Source organism: Chrysemys picta, chromosome 10 (genome assembly GCF_011386835.1).
Source record: "Chrysemys picta bellii isolate R12L10 chromosome 10, ASM1138683v2, whole genome shotgun sequence".
Classification (NCBI taxonomy): domain Eukaryota; kingdom Metazoa; phylum Chordata; order Testudines; family Emydidae; genus Chrysemys; species Chrysemys picta.
The window spans coordinates 83,352,382-83,374,294 of NC_088800.1; the positions used below are offsets into that span (position 1 = coordinate 83,352,382).

At 41.8% G+C, this 21,913-nt stretch overlaps 1 protein-coding gene across 4 annotated transcripts in view; it reads left to right on the forward strand.

Annotated features, from left to right (window-relative positions):
• Positions 1–21,913, forward strand: part of LMF1 (lipase maturation factor 1) — a 331,417-nt gene that overhangs the window by 36,480 nt on the left and 273,024 nt on the right. For 3 of the 4 annotated variants that reach the window (XM_065560223.1, XM_065560224.1, XM_005288979.5), the window contains exon 3: positions 7,140–7,150. The exons of the other annotated variant lie outside the window; for it this stretch is intronic. In XM_065560223.1, the coding sequence (XP_065416295.1) occupies positions 7,140–7,150 (11 nt within the window). The remainder of the gene's footprint in view (positions 1–7,139; positions 7,151–21,913) is intronic. 4 annotated transcript variants of the gene reach the window in all.

The following is a 21,913-nucleotide window of genomic DNA, read 5'->3' on the forward strand; positions in this document are numbered from 1 at the left end:
AAACTTTAATTTTCAAGCTCGCTTTCTAAAATATAGCTCTCCATTTAAATGTGGATGTTGTGATTACAGAGCTCAGCATCCCAGCTTTTAGAGAACTGTGACCACAATAAAATGAATCCAGAAACCAAGACAAGTGGTTTCACTTATTACCATTCTAGCTTATTTCCTCCCCCCTCCCCCCCATGACCGCTGTGGAATACTAAGGCTTGGCAACAGCTGAAACCAGCTCTCAAAGATGTTACTTGCCCCACGCTTTTGACTTAATGATGCACCCTAAATTAATGAAGAACTGGAGTGGTTCCGTTGTATCGCTTTGATGGATTGTCGGCTTTTGTGGCTTCCAAGTGTGTAACTTGAGGTTACTTTAATCATTACTTTTTTTGTTTGGTTGTAATAATGCCTAAAGGCCCCACTACGGGATCGGGGCTCCATTGCGCTTGGCACTGTACATGGACACAGAGGGAAAACAGAGTCCCTGCCTCAAAGAGCTGACAGTCTAAGTTCGAGAAGAGATAAACAGATTGATACAATGCGGGGAGCTTAAGTGAGATTATGATATACAGTATTCATCATGCTACAGTCCACTGATCCATTGCAGTGGGTACTTCAGCCTGCTTGCGGCCAGAACCGTCTGTCTGTCTGTCTGTCACTGCTAGTGGGGAACGCTCTGTCCCCTGATGTAGCCTGCAGTTTTAGCTGTCTCCCTGGTGGCAGGTAGACCAGCCAGTCTTCCCCGCTGCCACGCTTTTCAGAAGGAAACTTGAGCCTTTATTTCAAAGCTCTGACGATGGTGTCTGCTCAGTCGTGTATCTGTCTAATTCCCAGATGGCTGTATTTGCCTTTTGGGGAGACTGTGCCCTCCGCTCTGCTTCCCCGTTGGAGGCATTTGCAGCAGCTGCTGCCCCTGCCGTGGTCAGGGTGTGCTAGGCCAGCTCCCACCAGAGGCAAAAAGAGAGGTCTGAGGGAAAGTTTCGCTGGGGCGCATGGCAGTTTCTGTGGGCAGAGTTTAGTGCCTCTCCTCTTCTCCAGCCCAGTTTGTGTGGGGTTTCCTCAGCCCCACCCACTGGGCAGGAAAGCAGCCGGACAGGATGGAGAAACCAGCTCCAGGGGCAAGCAGGTCACCTTCCTCCATTTCCTTGAGGGGAACCAGCAGCAGGAGGGCAGCAAACGCATGAGTCCCTAGAGCCTGCATCAGCAGCTATGCTCCTAACTGAGAAGCCAAGCTGCCTCCGCTGCTTGGGCTACCGACAGAGGGCACTGGACACAGCACGGACGCTGCCAATGCTCAACTTTGTGGGAAGGGGCCTCCAGGCCCAGCTCTCCCTCCCTGCTGCTACCTGTATAACAGACCTCCCAGGGGATCCCTGCTTGTCTCTAGGCTGGGGCCTCCAGGAGAAACAAAGGCCCATCCGGCCTGTGTGGAACTCATACAGTAGCTCAGGGTAGATCTTCTGAGGCGTCCATCCGTGAGCCCCAGGCCAGCTCCTTCTTTGAGATTCCCAGACAGGGCCAACATGGGGGAAGGGAGACAAGGGCTAGCCACTGGAAATGTCTCTGGAGCAATCTCTGTACCTGATTTCACTTTCGCCTCTGAAGCAGGATTATGGGGACAAATTGAACCTCTGCGGGAGGATTTGTTGTACATCTGATCCGTTAAAATAGCTGCCCTCTCCAATCAGGCCCTTTTTTGAGGTTGGGAGATTTCTCTGCTGAAACCCTGTATGGCTGTTTTTAATTCAGACCCAACTGCACCCATTCTCAAAATTAAATTCAGGAAATAGTCTTCCTTCTGTTAAGCATCAAAGTCGAGTCTTTAGGAGCAGAGAAGTCACATCTCCTTATATTGAGAGCTGCTAGGTGGCCACATGGCCATCAATACATAGATTCACTGGATTCTTCATTTTGGTGTTTCAGAAGTCTTTGTGCCCAGGAGAAGGTGGAAGACATATGATATACCTTGTTTTGGATGACATTATTTCAGGGATGATCGTGCTTCTCACCCTGGAGGCACACTGCTCTGAAAACCCCATTGGATGTGCGATAGCACTTTTTCCATTCCACTAGAATCTCTGGAGGATGTTAAACAGAAGCTACTAAACTTAGACATTTTTAAATCAGCAGGTCCAGGTAACCTGCATTCAAGAGTTTTAAAAGAGCTGGCTGGGGAGCTCGCTGGACTGTTAATGGTTACTTTCAGTAAATATTGGAGAACTGGGGAGGTTCCAGAAGACTGGAAGAAAACTAATATTGTGCCAATTTAAAAAAAAAAAAAGGTAAACAGGATGACTAGGGTAATGATGGGCCTGTCAGCCTGACATCGATGCCAGGCAAGATAATGGAGCAGCTGATACAGGACTGGATCAATAAAGAACTAGAGGAGGGTAATGTAATGAAAATCAACATGGGTTTATGTAAATACATCAAGTTAATGTGACAGGGTTATTTTTTTGATGAGATTACATATTTTGGCTGAGTTTGCAAATCTTTGCTTCCAGATTGCCTCGCCTTCTAATTAGACGGTGAGGGGTCTGATGCTCATAGCAGTGAATGGTAACTACTGAGTGACACCACGTAGAAGCAGAGTACCTTTACAGAGTGGAGACAGGCGACGTTTGCTGCATAATCATTCATTTCCAATAATATGCTTTGGGAACCTCAAATCCATTCCTGAAACTACGCTTCCTTCTATGAATATTAAGCGGTACTTCCATTACAGAAGGTCACCATCACTGGATAGGTCTTAATATTGCTGTAGGTTAGTCAAGTTTATATATTTAAACCAAAAAATAATAATTAAAAGACTGAGCAATTTCCAATTAGTGATCCAAATAATTTGTTTTGTATGGAAAATGTTACATTTCCAAGTTCACTGACTTCTAGCAACAATGTCTGTATAAATAGTGGAATTTTTTTTTATGAATGTTTTCATCTGAAGCAAATTTAATTAAAAACATGTTCACTACCCTTTCATTTTTGCGTTCCATGAATATTGCAGCACTGAAACTTAATCAGCACAATTTTAGCTCAAATATTTGCTTAAAAGTGAATTTTGATTGTATATTTAATTGTAAAAGTCACAATTTACCATTTTGCATTTAAATATGTAATTCACATTGTGCTGGCTAATGACATAATTCATCCAGTTAGGGAACAGAAATATAATGTGATTTATGTAATCCATACACCATGAGCTGAAAATAGTATGTTGAGTTTGTGAAATTCCCAGTTCTGACAATCTGCAGACCCAAAATGATTCACTGTTGCAATTTGCAAAACCAAACCCACACTTTTACTTAACTCTCTCTTTCTGTAATCTGTTTTTATTAAATGTATCTGCCAAATTCTAAGGGAGGCTATGGGGAGAGAAAGCACTATTTAAAAAATAGTCCTACTTACTGTGTGTTGGTAAGGAGCTGAATTTTTCAAAAGCATAAATGGCAACTAAGCCCCTAACTCCTGTTCAAAGTCAATGGGCGTTAGGCACCTTCCTGTCATTTGTGTCTTGAAAATCTCCATAAGAGACCCTGCTGTGTTTATGGACGCATAGTGAGCCGTTCGGTTTGGTTTCCTTGGCATTTGTATCATGAGCTTCTTCAGAGAAATAAATTCACAAGTGTTTGCTTGTCATCACATGACAAGTTATGGAGCCTAGATTGATGTAATCAGCAACAGACACACGTCAGAAAACTTAATGTGGTTGAAAAGAATACAATTTTTTATTAATTCCTGATTGTGTGTTTTTTGGAATGGGCCTCAGGGGGTTCTTTACGTCTGCCAAGGAAAAAAGAATAATTCGTACAAGTTTATATTTAACTGCACCACAACCGTGGTGGAGAGCAGTGAAGTGGAGGTGCCCTTAATGACAGATATCTTTTATAAAGAGCCACTTTTATTAAGAATGTTAAAACTTATTGCGCTTTTGAAAATAATGGCTTCTTTGCAACAGTAGCCCCGTGTGAAATTGTTGTTTAAATATGCAATAAAGTACTTGGATTGATTGATTTTATAACTGTTGGAAGTGTGTGTGTGTGAGAGAGAGAGAAGAAAACATTTGCACATCACAGTAGGATGTGCTCCAATAGCACACAAAGTAGTTTTTTTTTAAACTTTTCTAATTTTTTGTCTTTAAAAAAAGTGGCATGTGGTACATTACACATCAATATTAATTGTACCTATACGGGATAGGGAAGCGCAGAAGAAAACATGTTTTGGGGCACGAGCCTAAAAGCAGGACTAAGTATAGACTATGATCTTGCAAACATTTACTCACATTTCTTGTCCAATTAGGTACGTAGACACTGCAGCTGGGCACATTTCCCAGTGCCAGGAGATAGACTCGTGTCAGCGCCCCTCACGCTAGTGCCCTCAAAAATAGTTTCATTGAAATAAAAATATTTCATGGGAATATGTTGATTTTTGAGGAAATTTTTGATGGGGGAAAAAAGTTGAAATGAATGATTGAATTGTTTCAGCTATTTTTGTTTTGGTAATGTCAGAATGTTTCATTTTGACTTTAAGACAGCCAAACATTAATTTTAATGTATTACCAAATAAAAGTCAATAATGAATCAAAAGAAAATGTTTTTTTACGTTATCGAAACAAAATGTTTTAATGGTTCCAAACTGAAATTAGTTGGGAATTTTCATTCTACAGGAAACTTACTTAATGTTGGCTTTTGTTCTGATCTGAGTTGAGTACAAATTTCAAAATGTTGCAATTTCCTGCAGAATGGAAACTCCGGTTTCCAATTGGCTGTAATTAGCACCATTCAGATCACGTGTCCAGTAGCAGCTGCCATATTGGATGAACTCCTGTCATTTGTTTAAAAAAAAAAAATCAAAGACGTGAGTAAATAGTCCACCTGTGAAAGTGAATATTGGCTTTTCAGCACCATAGCAATGTCCTTTAGGTTCTAACAATGGTTGTAAAGTTTTTAACACTGACAGTGGAGCTTGGCTGCATCTTTGGCTGAAAAGTGCTGAAGATGTTTTGGAAAAAATATCAATGAATAACCACACAGTACAACCTCACTAATCTGCACTTATGGCTAGGATGCTGCTCACTGTGGATTGCTGAATTTTGCAAGTTAGGCACAAAGCGAGGAGAGGCCCTTTAAAAAAAAAAAAAAGCATCCTTGTAGGTTTATTTTATCAATTGTACTTTGGTTTTCTGTTTTACCATGCTTTGTAATGTGCTAGTAAATATGCCCTAGCACATTTTGTAGTAATAATAATAATAATTAATAATTAAAATGTCAGTAATATATAATATTTCCTTTTTCAGGTAAACTTACCAAGAAAGGTAAATGTTGTGAAAGTGACTTGTGTGCTGTCGCATGGGAGGTAGATAGCAGAGTTCAGTGCCCTATCCATTGGCCCACGCTGCCTCCCTTTGGAAATACTACATAAGACCTCCCTGTAGCATGGTTCCCGAAAGGCAGGAAGACCAGTAGTTTTTTGTGTGGATTCATAAGGTTCAACTGTAGGAGGTAGAGCCTGTTTCTTGAGGTTGAAAGCCATTGCACTATATGGCCTTGTCCTCTTAAAAACCAGACTTCACTCCTTCAGCACCTAAAACTCCCACTTGACATCAACAGGAGTTTTGGGTGTTCAGTGGTATTGGACCCTTATTTTGTGGTGTTATCAGATGGCAGGGACTTGAGTTATAACTAGTGAGAGGAGAGCATACAAATCCCCTAGGCAGCTTTGAAAGTTGCAGTAAAAATGTGTATTGGTAGCTGATTCTGAAGAATGAGCACCTTCAACTCCTGTTTACTTCAGCTGGATTTGCAGAATGCATTTAGTCTTATGTATTGTAGAGGCGGTCTGGTCTAATGGCTAGGATACGGGACAAGCAGTCAGGAGACCTTGGTTGTATTCCTGGCTTGGCTGTGACCTTGGTCAAGTCCTTTGATCTGTCCATGCCTCTGTCTCTCTCATCTATTAAGTGTGTAAACCCTTTGGGCAGGGGCTGTTTCCAACTATGGGTTTGGACACCTTGAGCAATGGGATCCGATAGGCACTACAGTAATACAGATATCTTCTTTCATCCCGGAGCATCTTTGAAGACACGGGGAGCAGTACAGTATCACCTTTCGTTCCTGTCGATGGCTTGTTCCTCCATTAAACCCAGACAGAATAATAATAAATATCATCTTGGTTCATTCTGGAGAACTGACAACCTTGATAAATTAGATATGACAGGGCGTAGATGTTCCCCACTCTTTAGCAAGACACCACATTTTTTCAGTGAATAAAAATATTTATCTGGACAGCGCTTTAAATGTGTGTCTTACTTATCTGTCGTGTTTACTAATAAATTTTTATTGCTGTTTTACATACGGTGAAATTGAGACATGGAGTGACCTCACTGAAGGTCATAGAGGGAATTCGCATGGGCGTTGGGACTAGAATTCAGACGTCTCTGGCTTCCATCCTATAGTCATTCCACTAGTTCATGCACCTTCTCTTTTAAAATACAAAATCACTAGCCCTAAGTGGCCTGGAACTGCCTCTCCTCCTGCACTGTAGTGTCACAGTCAGTATGGACGCTCAAGCTTCATTTCCCTGGTTATAAAACAGAGGGCAGCTGGCAGTGTGTCCTCTGTGAGGGCTCTGAGACTCTAGAACTTGTCCTCCTCCTGCCCGCTCTGAAATAGACCAAATTTGGGGACTTTCCAGGCATGCTGCAAAGGACACTTGTTCGAGAGGGTCTCCAGAGAAGGCAGAGGGTGTGTTTCCTAGATGTTGGAGGGTAGGTGGTTGGCTAGCCAAATTTTAATAGACCTGAGTTCAGAGCTGCTGAGGTTTAATTTAATTGTATATATTTTTATGATTATTTTAGGGTGCGTAGAGCCTTGGACAGGCATCTTAGTTATTTTAAATCTAAATAAATAATACAATAGCTGATTGGGCTTGCACTCAATATTTATACACCTTGCACATCTCTAGCCACTGTGAGTAGAAATTCACCATTAGTGCATTTGTTACATTATGTGTTTAATGTTTACATTAGTACAGACATGTTGCCATAGACATTTTGAAATCAGAGTCCATGTGAGATAAAAGTAATTTGAGACAAAGGTCAATAAGAATGATTAGCCCACATTTTAATTTTTTTTTTTCATTTTATTTTGCAGGTATTCCTTTGGTAAGTGAATGTAAATCAGAAAAAATATCCGCAGTAATTATTTATTGGTGCATTTTGTGGGTAGGTAGCTTTTAAATTATTTTTTCTCTCTCTTTCTCTCTCTCACTCACACAAAGGAATATTATAGTTATAATAATCTCTGCACTGTTCAGTCCTCTATCAAGCTTAAAGAAATCTTCTGTATATTCTATACATAGCTTAAGCAAAGGGAAACTGCTCTAATGTCTATGTTGAAATTGACTTAGTGAGAGATCCTGTATTAAGTAAAGAAAACATGTAGGTTGGTCTAACTGCAATTTCTCCTGGACATGTCACATGACCACAGTTGGTATGAGCTCATTTTTTGACCGTGACAATGCCAAAGATTAAACCAGGTCTGAGAGTGAGTAGGAGCATGGACTGGAGTAGTAATGTGGGGTTGGGAATCTGGAGACCCAGCTCTGCCAGTGGCTTGTATGAATTCAGGGAATCAATTTCACCTCTGTTCCATTGGTGAGAAATGCAGATAATACCGCACGGGGGCCAGGGGAATGAATGTCCATACAGCACTTAAAACAGACATCTTTCTGTATAAGTGCTAAGTATCCTGACCTAAATACATTCACCTGTACAAGTTGGGGTGAGTCACTTTGAGCAGGCAAACTTACCCTGACACTGTACTGTACCAGTTCTGTAGATAAATAGAGGAGTCCTGTTCCAGGGCTGGCACTGACCAATCAAATCCTCTTTAATACAGAAACTATACAACTAGAATTTATTAAATCTAGATAATTTAGTGTAAAGGCCATTTTTTAAATATATGTATTATTGACTACCCCTCAAAACTGACAGGAAGAGAACTTTTTTTTTACCTTTGAATGGATTGAGTCCTCCTTTACTTGTTAATTATTTGAATTGATTGGCCTGGTCTACACTGGGGGAGGGGGAGGGATCGATCCAAGTTACGTAACTTCAGCTACGTGAATAACGTAGCTGAAGTCGACGTACTTAGATCTACTCACCACGGTGACTTCACTGCGGTGACTCGACTGCTGCCGCTCCCCCGTCGACTCTGCCTGCGCCTCTCGCGGAGTGGGAGTACAGGAATCGACGGGAGAGCGCTCGGGGGTCGATTTATCGTGTCTAGACTAGACAGGATAAATTGACCCCCACTGGATCGATCGCTGCCCGCCGATCCGGCAGGTAGTATAGACATACCCTTGAAGAGGGAATGCAGAATAGAACTAGATAGAACTAGAAATTGCCTACAGGGTATATGCAGGGATCATCAGGCATGATGCTTTGTGTTATGAAGAGCTGGAGAACTGGGAAGAAATATTATTTTCCACATCTATTATCTACTTGCTGGAGAGTTCTCCAGGTCTGGTTTGGATTTGTATGGCAAAACCTAGTTTTATTATTTAGGATTTTTTAAACACCTGATTACTTCCATAAAGTTATTGAGGACACCCAGCATAGTTTTACCTTGTATTGACCATCTTAAATATTTTTTCCAGTTTCCTTATTGGTCATAGAGGAAACTCGGCTCTTCCAAAAACGTTGACTGTGTCTGCATTATCTCCTGAATGGACAAACACCCTGCTCTGATTAATCAAGTCCTTTGTACGCAGTGGGATCTCTCTTTTCATTTTTGGATAAAATGCTATTTCTGAATAAGATGAAGGAGATGGAAATCTTAAGCTGCTTTTGTGAGAGTACAGGAAAACCACAATATTTTTGTTATAATATAGCTGAAACAACAACATTGTGATCCATTCCTTTTGCTGTAGAAATACATTAAATATTGCTGAGCTTTGAAGGCTGTTCCACGCTTTGGTAGCATCTACTTCAAAGAATTATCTGAAAAATTTCCGGAGTGATCTTTGGAAATGCTGACGGATGCTGTTCCCCTGCAGGAAGTGTGCTTTTTTTGAGACATCTTAGGATGGATTTTGGTAGCCTCCTTGAAAACTGCAGGCTGTCCCCATGAATTTTAAAGCACTCCCGAGTCTGGCAATAGTTGGAAATAACAACAAGCTGTTAGGCCAAATGGGATCAACTGGTATTGCCACAGGTTTTGCTCTTTGCTCTCTTTACTGCTGTCAGGTAACAGTTATTAAAAACACTCCTCACTTCAGGCAATGAACGGCGAAACAGACATGCTGCAGCTTTCGCAGAGCACAGGCTTGCATTTTGCTATTTATCTTTAAAAGGCGAAAGGAGTATGTTACAATGCAAATCCGAGAGCTGCTGCAGCCTGGGAACTTAGACCTGTTTTGAAATCAGTAGTTAATCCTTCTGCCTTTTTTTTATTATTCTTATTCGGAAAGGATGACTTCAGTTTTAAAATGTCACGTTTTAGCGAGTTGGTGGTGGTGAAAGGGGCCAGACGGATACTCCTGGAACCTGAAGTCCTTTGTTCATCCACCAGGCAGGTACAACACTGGCAGTGCAAGGTTCTCCAGCACCATCCGGCTAAGGTGCCTGAACTGTAACCTGATGGAACGCTCTCTGGATAGCTTTAATCCTCTGTCGATTCTCAGCTGAGACTACTAAGAAGGCGCTTGTGAACGGATGGAGTCACGATCATGTTCTCAGTGGAGCGCACACGCTCACTTAGTGTCCAGATGCTCAATTCTTTGAGGGCTGGGCTTTTGTGGCAGCTCTGCCAGTGAAATCCCAGTTTGAGCTTCCTCCTGGAGCTTGGCTGTCCTTTGGGTTCCCCTTCATGACATCTTTGGTTCTAGTGCCTCAGAGGGCCACTTCCACCTCTTTAATATCCTAGGGCGACCTGCACTTGCCACAGTCAGCGGAACAGACTCACCAGCTTTATGCAGGGTTTCGACACCCCTTAGTAGGTCAGGAGAAGATTCTCACCAGCCAGTTACAGGTCTAAATGGTGGTGGCAGGGGTGGTGTTTTTTTATAAGGGTACCTCTCCTGGTAGTTTGGAATGAGCCGGAAACCACCAAGTTAATTTCATAGGCCACTGACCAGCCCTGGGGTAGGTATAATTTTCTGTCATTACGGATCCATTCTGAATAAAAATAGTTTATCTGAAGGGGTCCCTGTTCAAGCGGTAGGGTTTTTGGACGAATTGGAGTAAGTCCAGAGGAGAGCAGGAAAAAGGATGAAAAATCTAGAAAGCATGACCTATGAGGAAAGATTGAAAAAAATGGGGTTTGTTTAGTCTGGAGAAGAGAAGACTGAATGGAGACAGAACATTCTTCAAGTGCGTAAAAGGTTGCCCTAATGAGGAGGGTGGTAAATTGTTCTCCTTAACCATTGAAGACAGAACTAGAAGGAATAAGAGTAAATTGCATCAAGGGAGATTTAGGTTAGACAGTAGGAAAAACTTGCTCTCACTGTTAGGGTGGTTAAGAACTGGAACAAATTACTTAGGGAGGTTGTGGAATCTCCATTATTGATGGTTTTTAGGAACAGGTTGGACAAACACTTGTCAGGGATGGTGTAGATAATACTTAGTGCTGCCTCAGTGCAGGGGACTGGACTAGATGACCTATTAAGGTCCCTTCCAGTCCTACATTTCTTTGATTCTAATGGCTTCAAATCCCATTATGAGTCTCCTAAAATAATCCCATACATGTTTTTTTAATTTGGAGCCTGATTTCAGTGGGTTAACACAGTGTGTTTTTTTTTTCATGGTGTTTTCACCTTATCTCTGCTTTATAGTGAACTATAGAAAGAGATGGTGCACTGAAACGTAGGCTCTGTGTAGGCTTTCTTTCATTTGTCTTGCCATTCTAGTGTATGCATTAGTGCCCCAGAAATTCAAACGGTAATTTGATAGCCTAGCATTTGGCATAATGTCACTTATTGCTGAGGAAATGCTGGTAGAACGAGATGTCAGTGACGTGGGAAAAGACCAGCACAGTTGCAGAAAGGTTGGAAGAATCCTATGGATTTGTAATGGGCGTCTGTGGCTCTCCTTATAGAGTACAGATCCAGATGTGTTGCAGGAAGATGCCATTGTTTGGGATCTATCACCATGTAATAAGACACCTTTTGGAGTAGCGTTTTTGCTTTTCTACAAGGAGCACTTGGAGCTGTCGAAGGCAAAAAAGCGTCTATTTGTCTTCCAGAGAATTGTGTGCAGTTATCAACATGACCCTTAAATCGAGGGAGTGGGGAAACAATTTATCTAATTTGATTCTTGATGCAGAAAGGGCTCACATTTAAAGCCAAAATAAATGGTTCCTTGGGGAGAGTTCAGAGTCTACTTTCCACAGTCCCTGCAAGTGACCTATATAGGTAAAGTTGAATGTGTTTTATAAGAGTGCAAATTTCCAGTCTTGCAGAGAACATCAGTAAATTCTGGTGGGGAAAGAAGACAATTAGAACTTAATTGTATTTACTCTTCAATTTATATTTCTTCTTACCTCACTTGTAAACACAGAATTGCAAATTAATAACTCTATACCTATACCTGCTCCAAATGTTATGTTGTATCTCAGCAGACTTCTTATTTCATAGTTTCAGGTGAAGTCTTTGATTAAAGGAGGAGGAATAAAAAGTTGAGAGCCATAATTCTCCATTACTTGTAAAATCTTCACTTGCGCTTAACTTCAATGCAAATTGTTCTGAGAGGAGGATTTTCTTTTTAAAAGGTCTTTAGGGATCTTGAATTTTAGATTTGCATTGACATAAAATGAAATGTTAAAGTGCATGGTTAGAGTTTTGGATTTTACTGTACTGGATTGAGGCACATTTCCTTTGGGAGTGTTTCTGAAGAAGGGGTAGGAGCATTCTGTGCCAAGGAGACCTTTCTGCATAAAAGAGCAGAGTTTTCTTATTTGTCCTCCAATATCAGTTAGTATTGTTGTGGGCATGGAAGAAAAATGTGATTAAGCTGCAGGGATTAAGGAGAAGCCAGATCAGCATGATTCCAAAGCCTAAAGTGAAATGCAGTACAGATGTAAGACATTTTCATTAAAACTGGAGGTGGGCCTGAGCTGGGATATTTGCATCTGGATCCCAGCTTGCCCAAAGCTAGGCGATTGTTTTGGTTTGGGCGCAAACTCTGATTAAAAGAATATATTTTGGATGCTGTGTTCAAACCAAGAGTGGCAGAGGGAGACGATGCACCAAAGCGTTCAGTCTATGGGGTAAAAGCACATAAGAATTATAGTAGCATACAGTAGCACTTATTACATCAGTAACTTATAGTGATCCAGAGTTTATCTGAGGCATGCTGTGGTAATGGGCATTATGGTGGAGAGGAGATAAAAGTAGTAGAATGAGCAGGACAAGATAATTTTTTGTTATTATTTCTGTGGAATTTGCTTTCTGTTTACAGATCTGCAGAGTCTAGTTTCATTCCGTAAGAATTTTAGCAAATCCCTCTGGGGAGACCCCTTTGGACACCCATATGGTGATAGAATTCCGTTTTTGGGGGGTGGTTGGATGCTGATAATTCCTTTTCCTGGCTAACGTTGTGATCTGGTGTTCCTAGTTCTCGTGTAAGAGTGGGAAACTTTTCCCTCTGCCTTATTAAATCTATTTTTCAAACTGTCACTTCACCAGGTCTAGTGACAGAGTCGGATGTTTATGTGGCCCTGGACACTTGAACTCTGGTGTTTTCAATCACAACAGCACCTCTTGCCAGCCGTTGTGAATTAAATACTCCTCATGACCTCTTACCCTCGCCGCTCTTAAATTCATGCTTTAAAAACAGCTTAATGAGGGGTTTACTGGCCCAATTGGAAGTTTTTATTAAAACCTATTAGTGCACTAGAGTAGCCTGCCTGAAGGAAACGATTAGCCCAAAGCAACTAAATTCAAGCTGGCCCCTAGCCACACCAGGTTTTCTCTAAACTGTTTCCAGACCCACGTTAACCCTCACACTGCAGCTTGCATGGTATTCATATCCTCTGGTTTAATTTATGGCTTGTCTGATTCACTCCCCAACCTACCTTCTTCCCCCCATGTTCACGAAAGCATTTTGTTTTAATTTAATTATGCTCTCCATAAGGGGCAACTTCCCTTTATCCAGGTCTGACTTATCTGAGCGCCTCAAATGTGTTGAACTAGCTCCCAGAATTCTCCACTGATCCCAACCAGAGATGAGCTTTTATGCAAGTTGGTCATTTGGAGGCCAGATGGCTGAGGGCAGTAATGTTCAAGCCGTGGGTTCTGAGCTGCATTTGGTTCTGCATAGGGCCCCCTCCTCAGAGATTTCAACAAGGAGCATGGTGCTGATGTAGCGATGGCTTTGACAAGACGCAGGGGGCAATTTTTAAAACAAGGCTGTGTTTGTGTATGCTCTGGTGAAAAGGGGACAGGCCTGCCACTGACTTGCTGTTTGGCCTGTCACAAGGCACTTAGTCTCTGTTCCTCATCTGCAAAATTGTCAAGTGCTTAAATGCCCCATAGATGAAAGATGCTATAGAAGTCCCCACTATCAATTATTACAGTCGGGTAGCGAAAGAAAGCAGGAGAGAACTTTGGCCTTGCTTTAGCATTGAAGAAAGTTGCTCTATTAGGCCCTGAGCCTGGAAGGTGCTGATCTCCCTGCGCTGTCTGTTCCACATTGAGGGTAATTAACTGTCACTTTTGTATGTATTCTGTTACCCCATCTCCCCCACTCCACCCCAGCCTGCTTGTCTCATCCACCTGTTATGTTTCCGTCTTTTAGACTCTCTGCTCTTTGAGGGAGGACTGTCCTTTCTTATGTGTTTGTGCAGTCCCTAGTCTGGCTGAGGTTTCTAGGTACACGTCTACCCTGATATAACGCGACCCGATATAACACTAATTCGGATATAACGCGGTAAAGCAGTGCTCCGGGGGGGTGGGGCTGCGCACTCCGGTGGATCAAAGCAAGTTTGATAGAACGTTGTTTCACCTATAATGCGGTAAGATTTTTTGGCTCCCCAGGACAGCGTTATATCGAGATAGAGGTGTACTACTACAATGTAAATGTTTAATCGTAAACTTGTCACGTTGACATATTCTGCATCTGTTTTAATTTTTTGGGGTCCCTTTGCAACTCCATACGCTGATGAAGTAACTCTTCAGTCGCTAATGAGAATATTCCAGTGCCCTCTGGAGCATTGCCATCTATGTCGGACGTTCTCATGCACCTTTTTACCCTTCATCGTTAACCTGTAAATGGAGAAGAAAACTTGAAGATGCACAAGTACTCTGGTTTATAAGGCCATGTACCTGTATTCAACTGGAAAGACTCCAGCTCCCTCGCTGAAAGCCAGCATGTAGAAAACACCAGCAATCGGTTTGAAAACTAGGTGGTTGACAATCTGTCATTTAGATTGTCACTTAAATGGGTAAGATTTATGGCCTGGAATGCTATATTCAGCATTGGCAGTGTGGTCCTCCATAGAGTTAAACTAACAAAAACAAAAAAAGCCACTGTCCCTTTTTACACCAGTAATTTCCTATGAGATGTAGCTCAGGCTTCTTTGTTCTTGCTAACGAATGGGTGCACCAAACTTGCTGGATATCTTTTAAAAAGAATCCTCTGGAAAAATCTGCCATTAAAGTTATTACTGTAAAGTAGTGTCTTTGATTGCAGCAATTATGCAAATGAATAGAAGGGATAAAATACATCTTCGGAAGGGTTGATGCAAATGGTGATGCTGGAATGAGTGCATAACTTTTTGAAACAGATCTTTTTCTTGCAAGTAATTTTCTTCAGCCGTTTGCCAAGTCAACTGGATGTCAATCTATGTAACCAGTGTTTGGCCTGAAGATGCTATTTTATTGTCTCTCGGTATAGGAATGTCAATATGTGTAGCCGGTCAGCTGATCTCGCAACATTTTTTTTTTTACTAAGCTATGTATTTCCCTAAGACTTTGTGCCTTACTATGTCCGGGTTTTAATAGAATAACCAAATGATTTTCACACACAGACTTCTATTGCTTACGTCACAACCCTGTAGTTACTGGGTGTGGAGCTCTGCTTCTTCCACTGTTTGGGTAGCTGTTCCTTACCTGGGTTTCGTTTTGAGTGTATGAATGATCCTTCAGTCCTCAGACCCAGTTCCTTACTTCTCCCTGGAAATCTCTTTGAGATGAGCAGATTGTTAACTGGAAATTAGGTAGTATTTGTATTATGGTAGCACCCACAATGTGCTGAGGATTGCCTACACCCATAGAAAAACGTATTTCCTGTCCCAAGGAGTTTATGGTCTAAAGACATTTGGATATCCTAAGACCTCTCCTTCCTAGGAAAAGCACTAGGAAAAGTCAGTCTTATAATAGTGCAGGAAAGGATTCTACACTAGAGTCATTAACTACGGTGATAATAAAGAAGATATGGTAGCATGGTAATCTTCAAAATGCTGTACAATTATCAACTTGATTGAGCCTTGCAACTCCCCGGTGAAGTATTTTTACTCCCGTGTTAGAGTGATTAAAGTGAGGCAGAGAAGTTAAATGACTTTCCCAAATTTCATACAAATTATTGTCAGTGTTTAGAATGAAGGAGTCTGTTGTGCTCTATTAAATGACTACCTCCTACTCCAGAGGTGGTTGGATTCCAGTTGTGCTTGAACAGATCTGCCTGTATATCTCACCTGCTTCAGGGGTACGGGGGAGGCTCTGAGATTGAGTTAATCCACCATTTTGAGACCCTGTGATATAAAGGTGCCATAGAAATGCAAAATATGTCCTGGTGATATCGTCGCTATGGTCACTGCTTTGTATGGTTGAAAACTACGTGCCAGAAACCCAAGGCCAAACAAACAACCCTTCCCCTTTGCAAGTTCTGCAGTTGCAGCACCAAAAAAGAGACTTCCGAAGAGGCCTTGAAGCTTCTGGAATTTAGCTTGGCATGCATATCTGGTGAAGGAGCAATGGAGTGCAAAGGACTATTTTGATCACCAGTTCATTCAGTGATGGATCACAAGAACGCACCAGGGCTGTGTGTGTAGCAAACCGTAACCTTTGCCAACAGCAGGAAAAGGAAGAGGCCATTGTTAGATCAGTATTGGAATTATAGACATGCGCCACTTTTAATATTCTCAAACAGTTCCAGCCAGAAAGCCCTGTTCTGCTGCATCAAGTATGATAGTTGGCCATTGTAGTCATGGTGTTTGTTTTGTCAGTAGATGCACAAGTAGCATGTTTACCCCATTCAAAGTGTCAAACTTGTACACAGAGATACAGTACATGACTACAGTACATTCTATGTACAGTACAGTACAGCTCCTAAAATTGTTTTCTCCCCTTTCTCAGGAGTTTGATGCCTTAATAGATGCCTTAAAGTTTCTCTTTAAAAGGAGGATTTATTCATTGCAATGGTATTCACTTCTGCTTAGATCTGAATCCTTTTAATAGGGCTAGAGGCCATTGGTATCTTTCTAACTGGTATGGATTCTTTTCCGAAACTGAGATCCAGAGTTGGACTGTGCAGACAGAACTCAGTTAACCTAAGTTGAAATAAGCGTAAGAGACTTCGGCTCTTATCACACACACATTAACAGTTTGGTGCTGGCAGTGGGTTCTCTTGTGTGCACTGTAAAGTCAGCACTTGCACTTCTTTGGCAATGAGAAATGCATTACTCAGGATTGTGCGCTTAGCGGGGGTCCATATTTTTAATCTTCTGATCATTCTGTGGCTTAGTGCAGCTGCACAATTCTGGAGTCCCGTTAAAGGAGCAAAGGATTGAGATGTGATGCCACCCCCACCGTCCCTTTTCAGTTTAAAAATGTTAATAATGTAATAAAACTGATACTTTAATGTAAAGATATGTCTGGACCAAAGCTCTTGATCTGAGGAATTCTCCATTTGAGGAAGTTCCGATTTACATCCAAACATCCCAGTTGGACCCATTTCAACGTATCGCTTCTATGCCAAAGGATTCCCAAGCTTTTTACAAATTGTAGGCAGGGATCACTCTTGCTTACCAGTGAAATTCAGCCACCTCTCGGGTGAGGTTTGACAGCTATTTAACAGTCACCTGGAGAACACAGGGTTGTTGTAGGACAGGGAATGATGAACAGCATAGTCACTTGTGAGGGAATTAGGGAGGTAGTCTGTAATTACCTAAATGGAGTGTGGCTAGGACAATGTGATTAAATCCCCTGCTCTTTCAAGAAGTGAGGTGGGAAGTTTTTATGATGTCAAGCGGTCAGGACCTCTGTTTGGTGTGTCTTTCAGAAAGCGTCACCTCCAACAGCGCAGTGCCTCCTTAATGCCGTACTTGACTGGTTCATTACTGACTCAAAGGGAAGTGTGCCACCTGCTGAATTATCAGCACAGTTTTCTGCAGCGTGTAGGCATTTCTTAGAGGTATGCCGTGCGAACAGCGCAGTTCTGACCCTAGGCTGTATGCCTGCGGACATATCGATCCGTGTCCGTTCAATCTGCTCTCCCCTTGTTAGCTGCCTATATTTAGTGACACTGTTCTTCTTTTTGTAAAGTCACAGATCTCTACTTTTCAGAATACTCAGGAAATAGCTCAACTGATTGTCAAAGGGGAACTGAGTTAAAGCTGTAGGGAAGCAATAAATATCATCTCTGGTTTCCCAGAGTAAATGGGTGCTGTTTACCAAAGTGGCCATGCATACATGTCCAACAGCCATGCCCCCATAATCTCCCACAGTTGTTCCTCTTAAATAGGGATGATTGGCATGCATGTGCTATGGGATTTTTTTTAAACTTGGAAATACGATTCTTTGATGCAGTGGGAATATTCAAAGTGTGAATTTTAAGAAGTGTTTCGAAGCTTTGTGGATCTGCCTCCACAGCTGGTCCCGCAACTCATGGGTTGCATTGTATTTTGGGGGAGCCTCTTCCAGCTGTTTGGACATACAATACACAGGTGAATGCTCCAAAGAGTCTTGACCGTACAGATGTAAACCGGCCTGGTCTGTGCCACTGGGACCCCCTGCATGCCGAAGAACAGGCATACCCTAGCTTGCAAAAGTAAAAACCAGGCATATTCCGTGTACCCAGTTATCCCCTCTAACAAAAGAATCTATTCTACTAAAGGCATAAGAGTGACAATCCAAAAAGCAAACATCAGACTGTCGTGCACCTGAAGAGTGGAAGATGATAGATGTTTTTCTAAGTTGAGTGAGAAAGCTGAATTGGAGAGGATCCAGGGAAAACAATGGAGTAGATCAGTGACAGTGCCAGCTTCAGTCGACTGACACTTCTCAGCACAGGGCTGTTTAAATTCATTGTGATATTGCCAGGCTTTTGATGGAAGATGAGAGATGGGCGGGGTTGTCTTCCGGCCACACTTGGATGGAAAGTTCAGCTTTGTCATGGCAGAGTGACTTTTTTATTTTTAAAGTTAAATTAACCTTGACACGCAGAATAACCTCTGAAGACTAAAAAATCTGAAAGACATCCAAGGAACTGCTGGTATTTTTATTCTTCCATTAATTTCACTGTCAGTTCCAACGGGCCTCTGATTTAACCATGTCTGGTTAACCATTCACATACCCTTCTTTTGACCTGATAGAACCCCACAGAAAAGCTTTATTGCAGTAATTTCTAGAGGATGATGGAGCCTAAGCATCACTCATGCTGGTATTCTAAATATAAACATTCAACCGTCCACTGATACTATTCTAGAGTAGCGAGTAATGGCATGAAGGTCTTAGGCTTGAATTTTCAGAGAGGCCAAAGGGAGTTAGGTGCCAACACCTACTGAAACTCAATTAATTTCTTTATGCTTTCCTTGGCTTGAATTTAATATGGAGGTTTTGAGATGTTAAGGATCAAAGTTGCTATTGCACAGTTCTGATGCTTTCACGCTAGAAGTGGTGAATGCAGGAAAAATGCACTACAGTTGTACCAAGTTAAGGCAGTGAGTGGAAAGAAGCTAATAAAACGGCAGCAAACTGAATGCAAAATACTACACATGCAAATCCAAATGTGGTGGAAGCACGATACATTAATACTCAAATAGAGATTGCATTTCAAACGGAAGATTCTGCATTGAGTATTCCTGGCCATTTCAGGTGGTGTGAGCTTCAGCAGCATGGCCATCTGGCTAAGCACTGCAAATCATGAATAACACAGTGACTGAACAGCAAAATGTTAAGGTCCTGTTTTCGGGGACACACTCTAGGTACAAAGCGACGGAACTGTTCTCTTTAGCCTTCTTCCCTCGTTGTGCAAAAAGTAGCCTGCAATTTAGTGTAAAAAGTATGGTGCAAATGGCAAAACGTGAGTTAGACCACTGAAGCCAAAAGATTTTTTAACTAAGCTGTTGAGAAATCAAGGGCTGTTGATATTAAAGTGTGGATGTTTCTCTAAAAATCTGTTCAATTACCTTTAGGCATTCTGCATGGGGAAACTGTAATACTTATTTTATTTGTTGTTGATGGTGTCTTTATACAGTGATTGATGTCAGCGTGTCTGCTTTCTCCTGAACCCTACAAGTTTAAGCCTCATTCTAAGCAAGGATTTTACAAAGGGACCTAGTTCTCTAAGACCCCTTTTTAAAATCCCAGCACTAATTACTACTTTATGTATGATGACGATTTTGCGTTAAAGAGCTTGCTGCGTTCTCAAATATTGCTTCCAAAAAATTCCTAGCAGAAGCCACCATGTTCTCTTCATTTTTTAGAAATGTGTGTGTTAGTCTGGTGAAATAATTGTCTCATAGGGTTGTTTTCCTTTTTTAAACTGGGTGGAACCACAGTATGAAACCAAGCTCTTCCCAGTAATATATAGGAAATAGGTAGAAGCCAAGGTACATATTTCATGTGAGTCAAAAGAGATGTCAGAATTTCAAAGTAAATACCATTATGCAATTTCCAGTGCTGAAATCTTTTCTTTTGTAGCTTGGCTCCCATGCCTTGATTCAGAACAGTTGGTACTTTATTTTAAGTTCTTTTGGTGCCAAGATCATCCGTCCCTGTCATAATCACCAAATGAAAACTGAAAATGTCATGGGAAATGCCGGTAGCTTCTATCCAGTCAGTGCAGGTCTGCAGACAAGTGTGACAGCGCAGGATAACACATGAGATTGCGAAAGGAAATTAACAAAAAACAATGCAATGCCACTTTTTTATCTTTTAAAGAGAATGAAGATGGTGTATGTCTTCTCTCAGTGGGGGACTGAAACCCAAAGGATGTGAGCAATAACCAGCCGGACAAGCACCTGAGAGAGAGAATGCTTGGTGTGACCTCAGACCTCTGGCCCCCCACTCCTCAGTGTCCCATTTCCAGCCATGGCCAGCACTGTACAGACACAGAGCAAAAAGATGGTAACTTAACACATGGTGATGCTGTTCTGGAGAGGAGAGGAGGCTGTGTAGTTGTTAGGAGCCAGGTGAGCTTGGGGACTAATGGGAATCTTGCTCTGTCACAACTTCCCACAGCAAGGAACCCTACTGCCTAACTTGCCTCGTGTGATATCTAGGTCTTAAACTCATCTAACCTCCTGTGCTCAGTTTTCCCTTATGTAAAATGGGTATAATACCTGCCTCATAAAGTGCTTCAAGACCCTCACTTAATAAAAACAATTTATTACTATGTAGACAAGGCAGCATGCCTAAAATAACAGCATTGCGGCAATGGGGTTTCAGCTCTTTCCGTGCTGGTGAGACACATTAAGGAATTAGACCACCTTTAAAACAGCACTTAGCTTGTTTTAATGGGCTGGTAGCAGAGATGTGGGTTTATTTTAAATGAGGAATTGAAGTAAATCCGTACGCATTCTTCGGGGAAGGGGTTTGGAATAGTCTCTTGCATTGCTTTCCTCCAGCATGCCAATACCATATGTGTCTGTAGTGCCTACTGCCTGATTGAGCAACTCAGTGGCTCTTGGAAATCACAGTGAGAACAACTGTAAGATCGAACCTTTTATTTACAAAGGCATAGTGGCCAGAGAGTCTGACGTGAAAATCAGGCAGCAGTGCAAGATATTAAGGGCGAGAATTTTTAAAGGTATTTATGCACCTAGCTCCTGATTTCAGTGGGAGTTGGGTGCATAAATACCTTTAAAAATCTGGACCTTAAATCCTTGGCCAGGTCTTTGCTTAGTGGGCATGATCCCTACTGCAGCCTGGAAAGGGGATTATTTTAATTTAGTAGATGCATCTGTTGTTTTATAGAGCACTCCAATGCTCTCGGGGTTTTATACAACAAAATAAAAACAAATTCAATAGAATAAAGACATGATAGAACACCAGGGATATTTATTAATATCAGTAAAACATATGGTGGTAACATAATCTCTGTAAGGCAGGCCGGTGTCAAGGTGAGAATCGCTGTTCATAAGTCTTTAAGCAAATACATTTGCCTTTGTACAGTGGGAGGCCATTAAATCATTCACTTGCTTACGTACCTGCAGAAACTGTTTTATCTTCCTATACAGGGCTGTGGATAGAGGGTCTGACGATGTCTGTGATTACAGCGAGCCTGTAGGCTAGGAATATTCCCGAGTGAAAAGGAAGCACGCCATGCTAATGTTCAGCGAAACTGCAGTCAGTGGCCTCTTTTCACTGTATAGTGACCAGTTTTCCCAGAGGTTGATGGGCAGGTTTTCTTGCATTGCCCTCTGTTGCAGGAGGACAGAAGAACAACTTGCTACTCTGGAAGATGGTTCTGACGCTTATGGTTTTCCACTTTGATTTTCCTTTGCAGTGAAATTCCCTAGTCAGTATTAATGAAACCACTGGTTTATGACATAGACAGTCCTAGGGCCTCTAGCAATCTTAGTATGGGCACGGGCACCCTATAAGTACTATCTGAGTGCTTCACAGGTGTTGTGTTTGTATGTCACACACAGGAAATAGGGAAGTGCGATCAGTTCCTTATCTGTAAAATGGGGATCAGGCACAG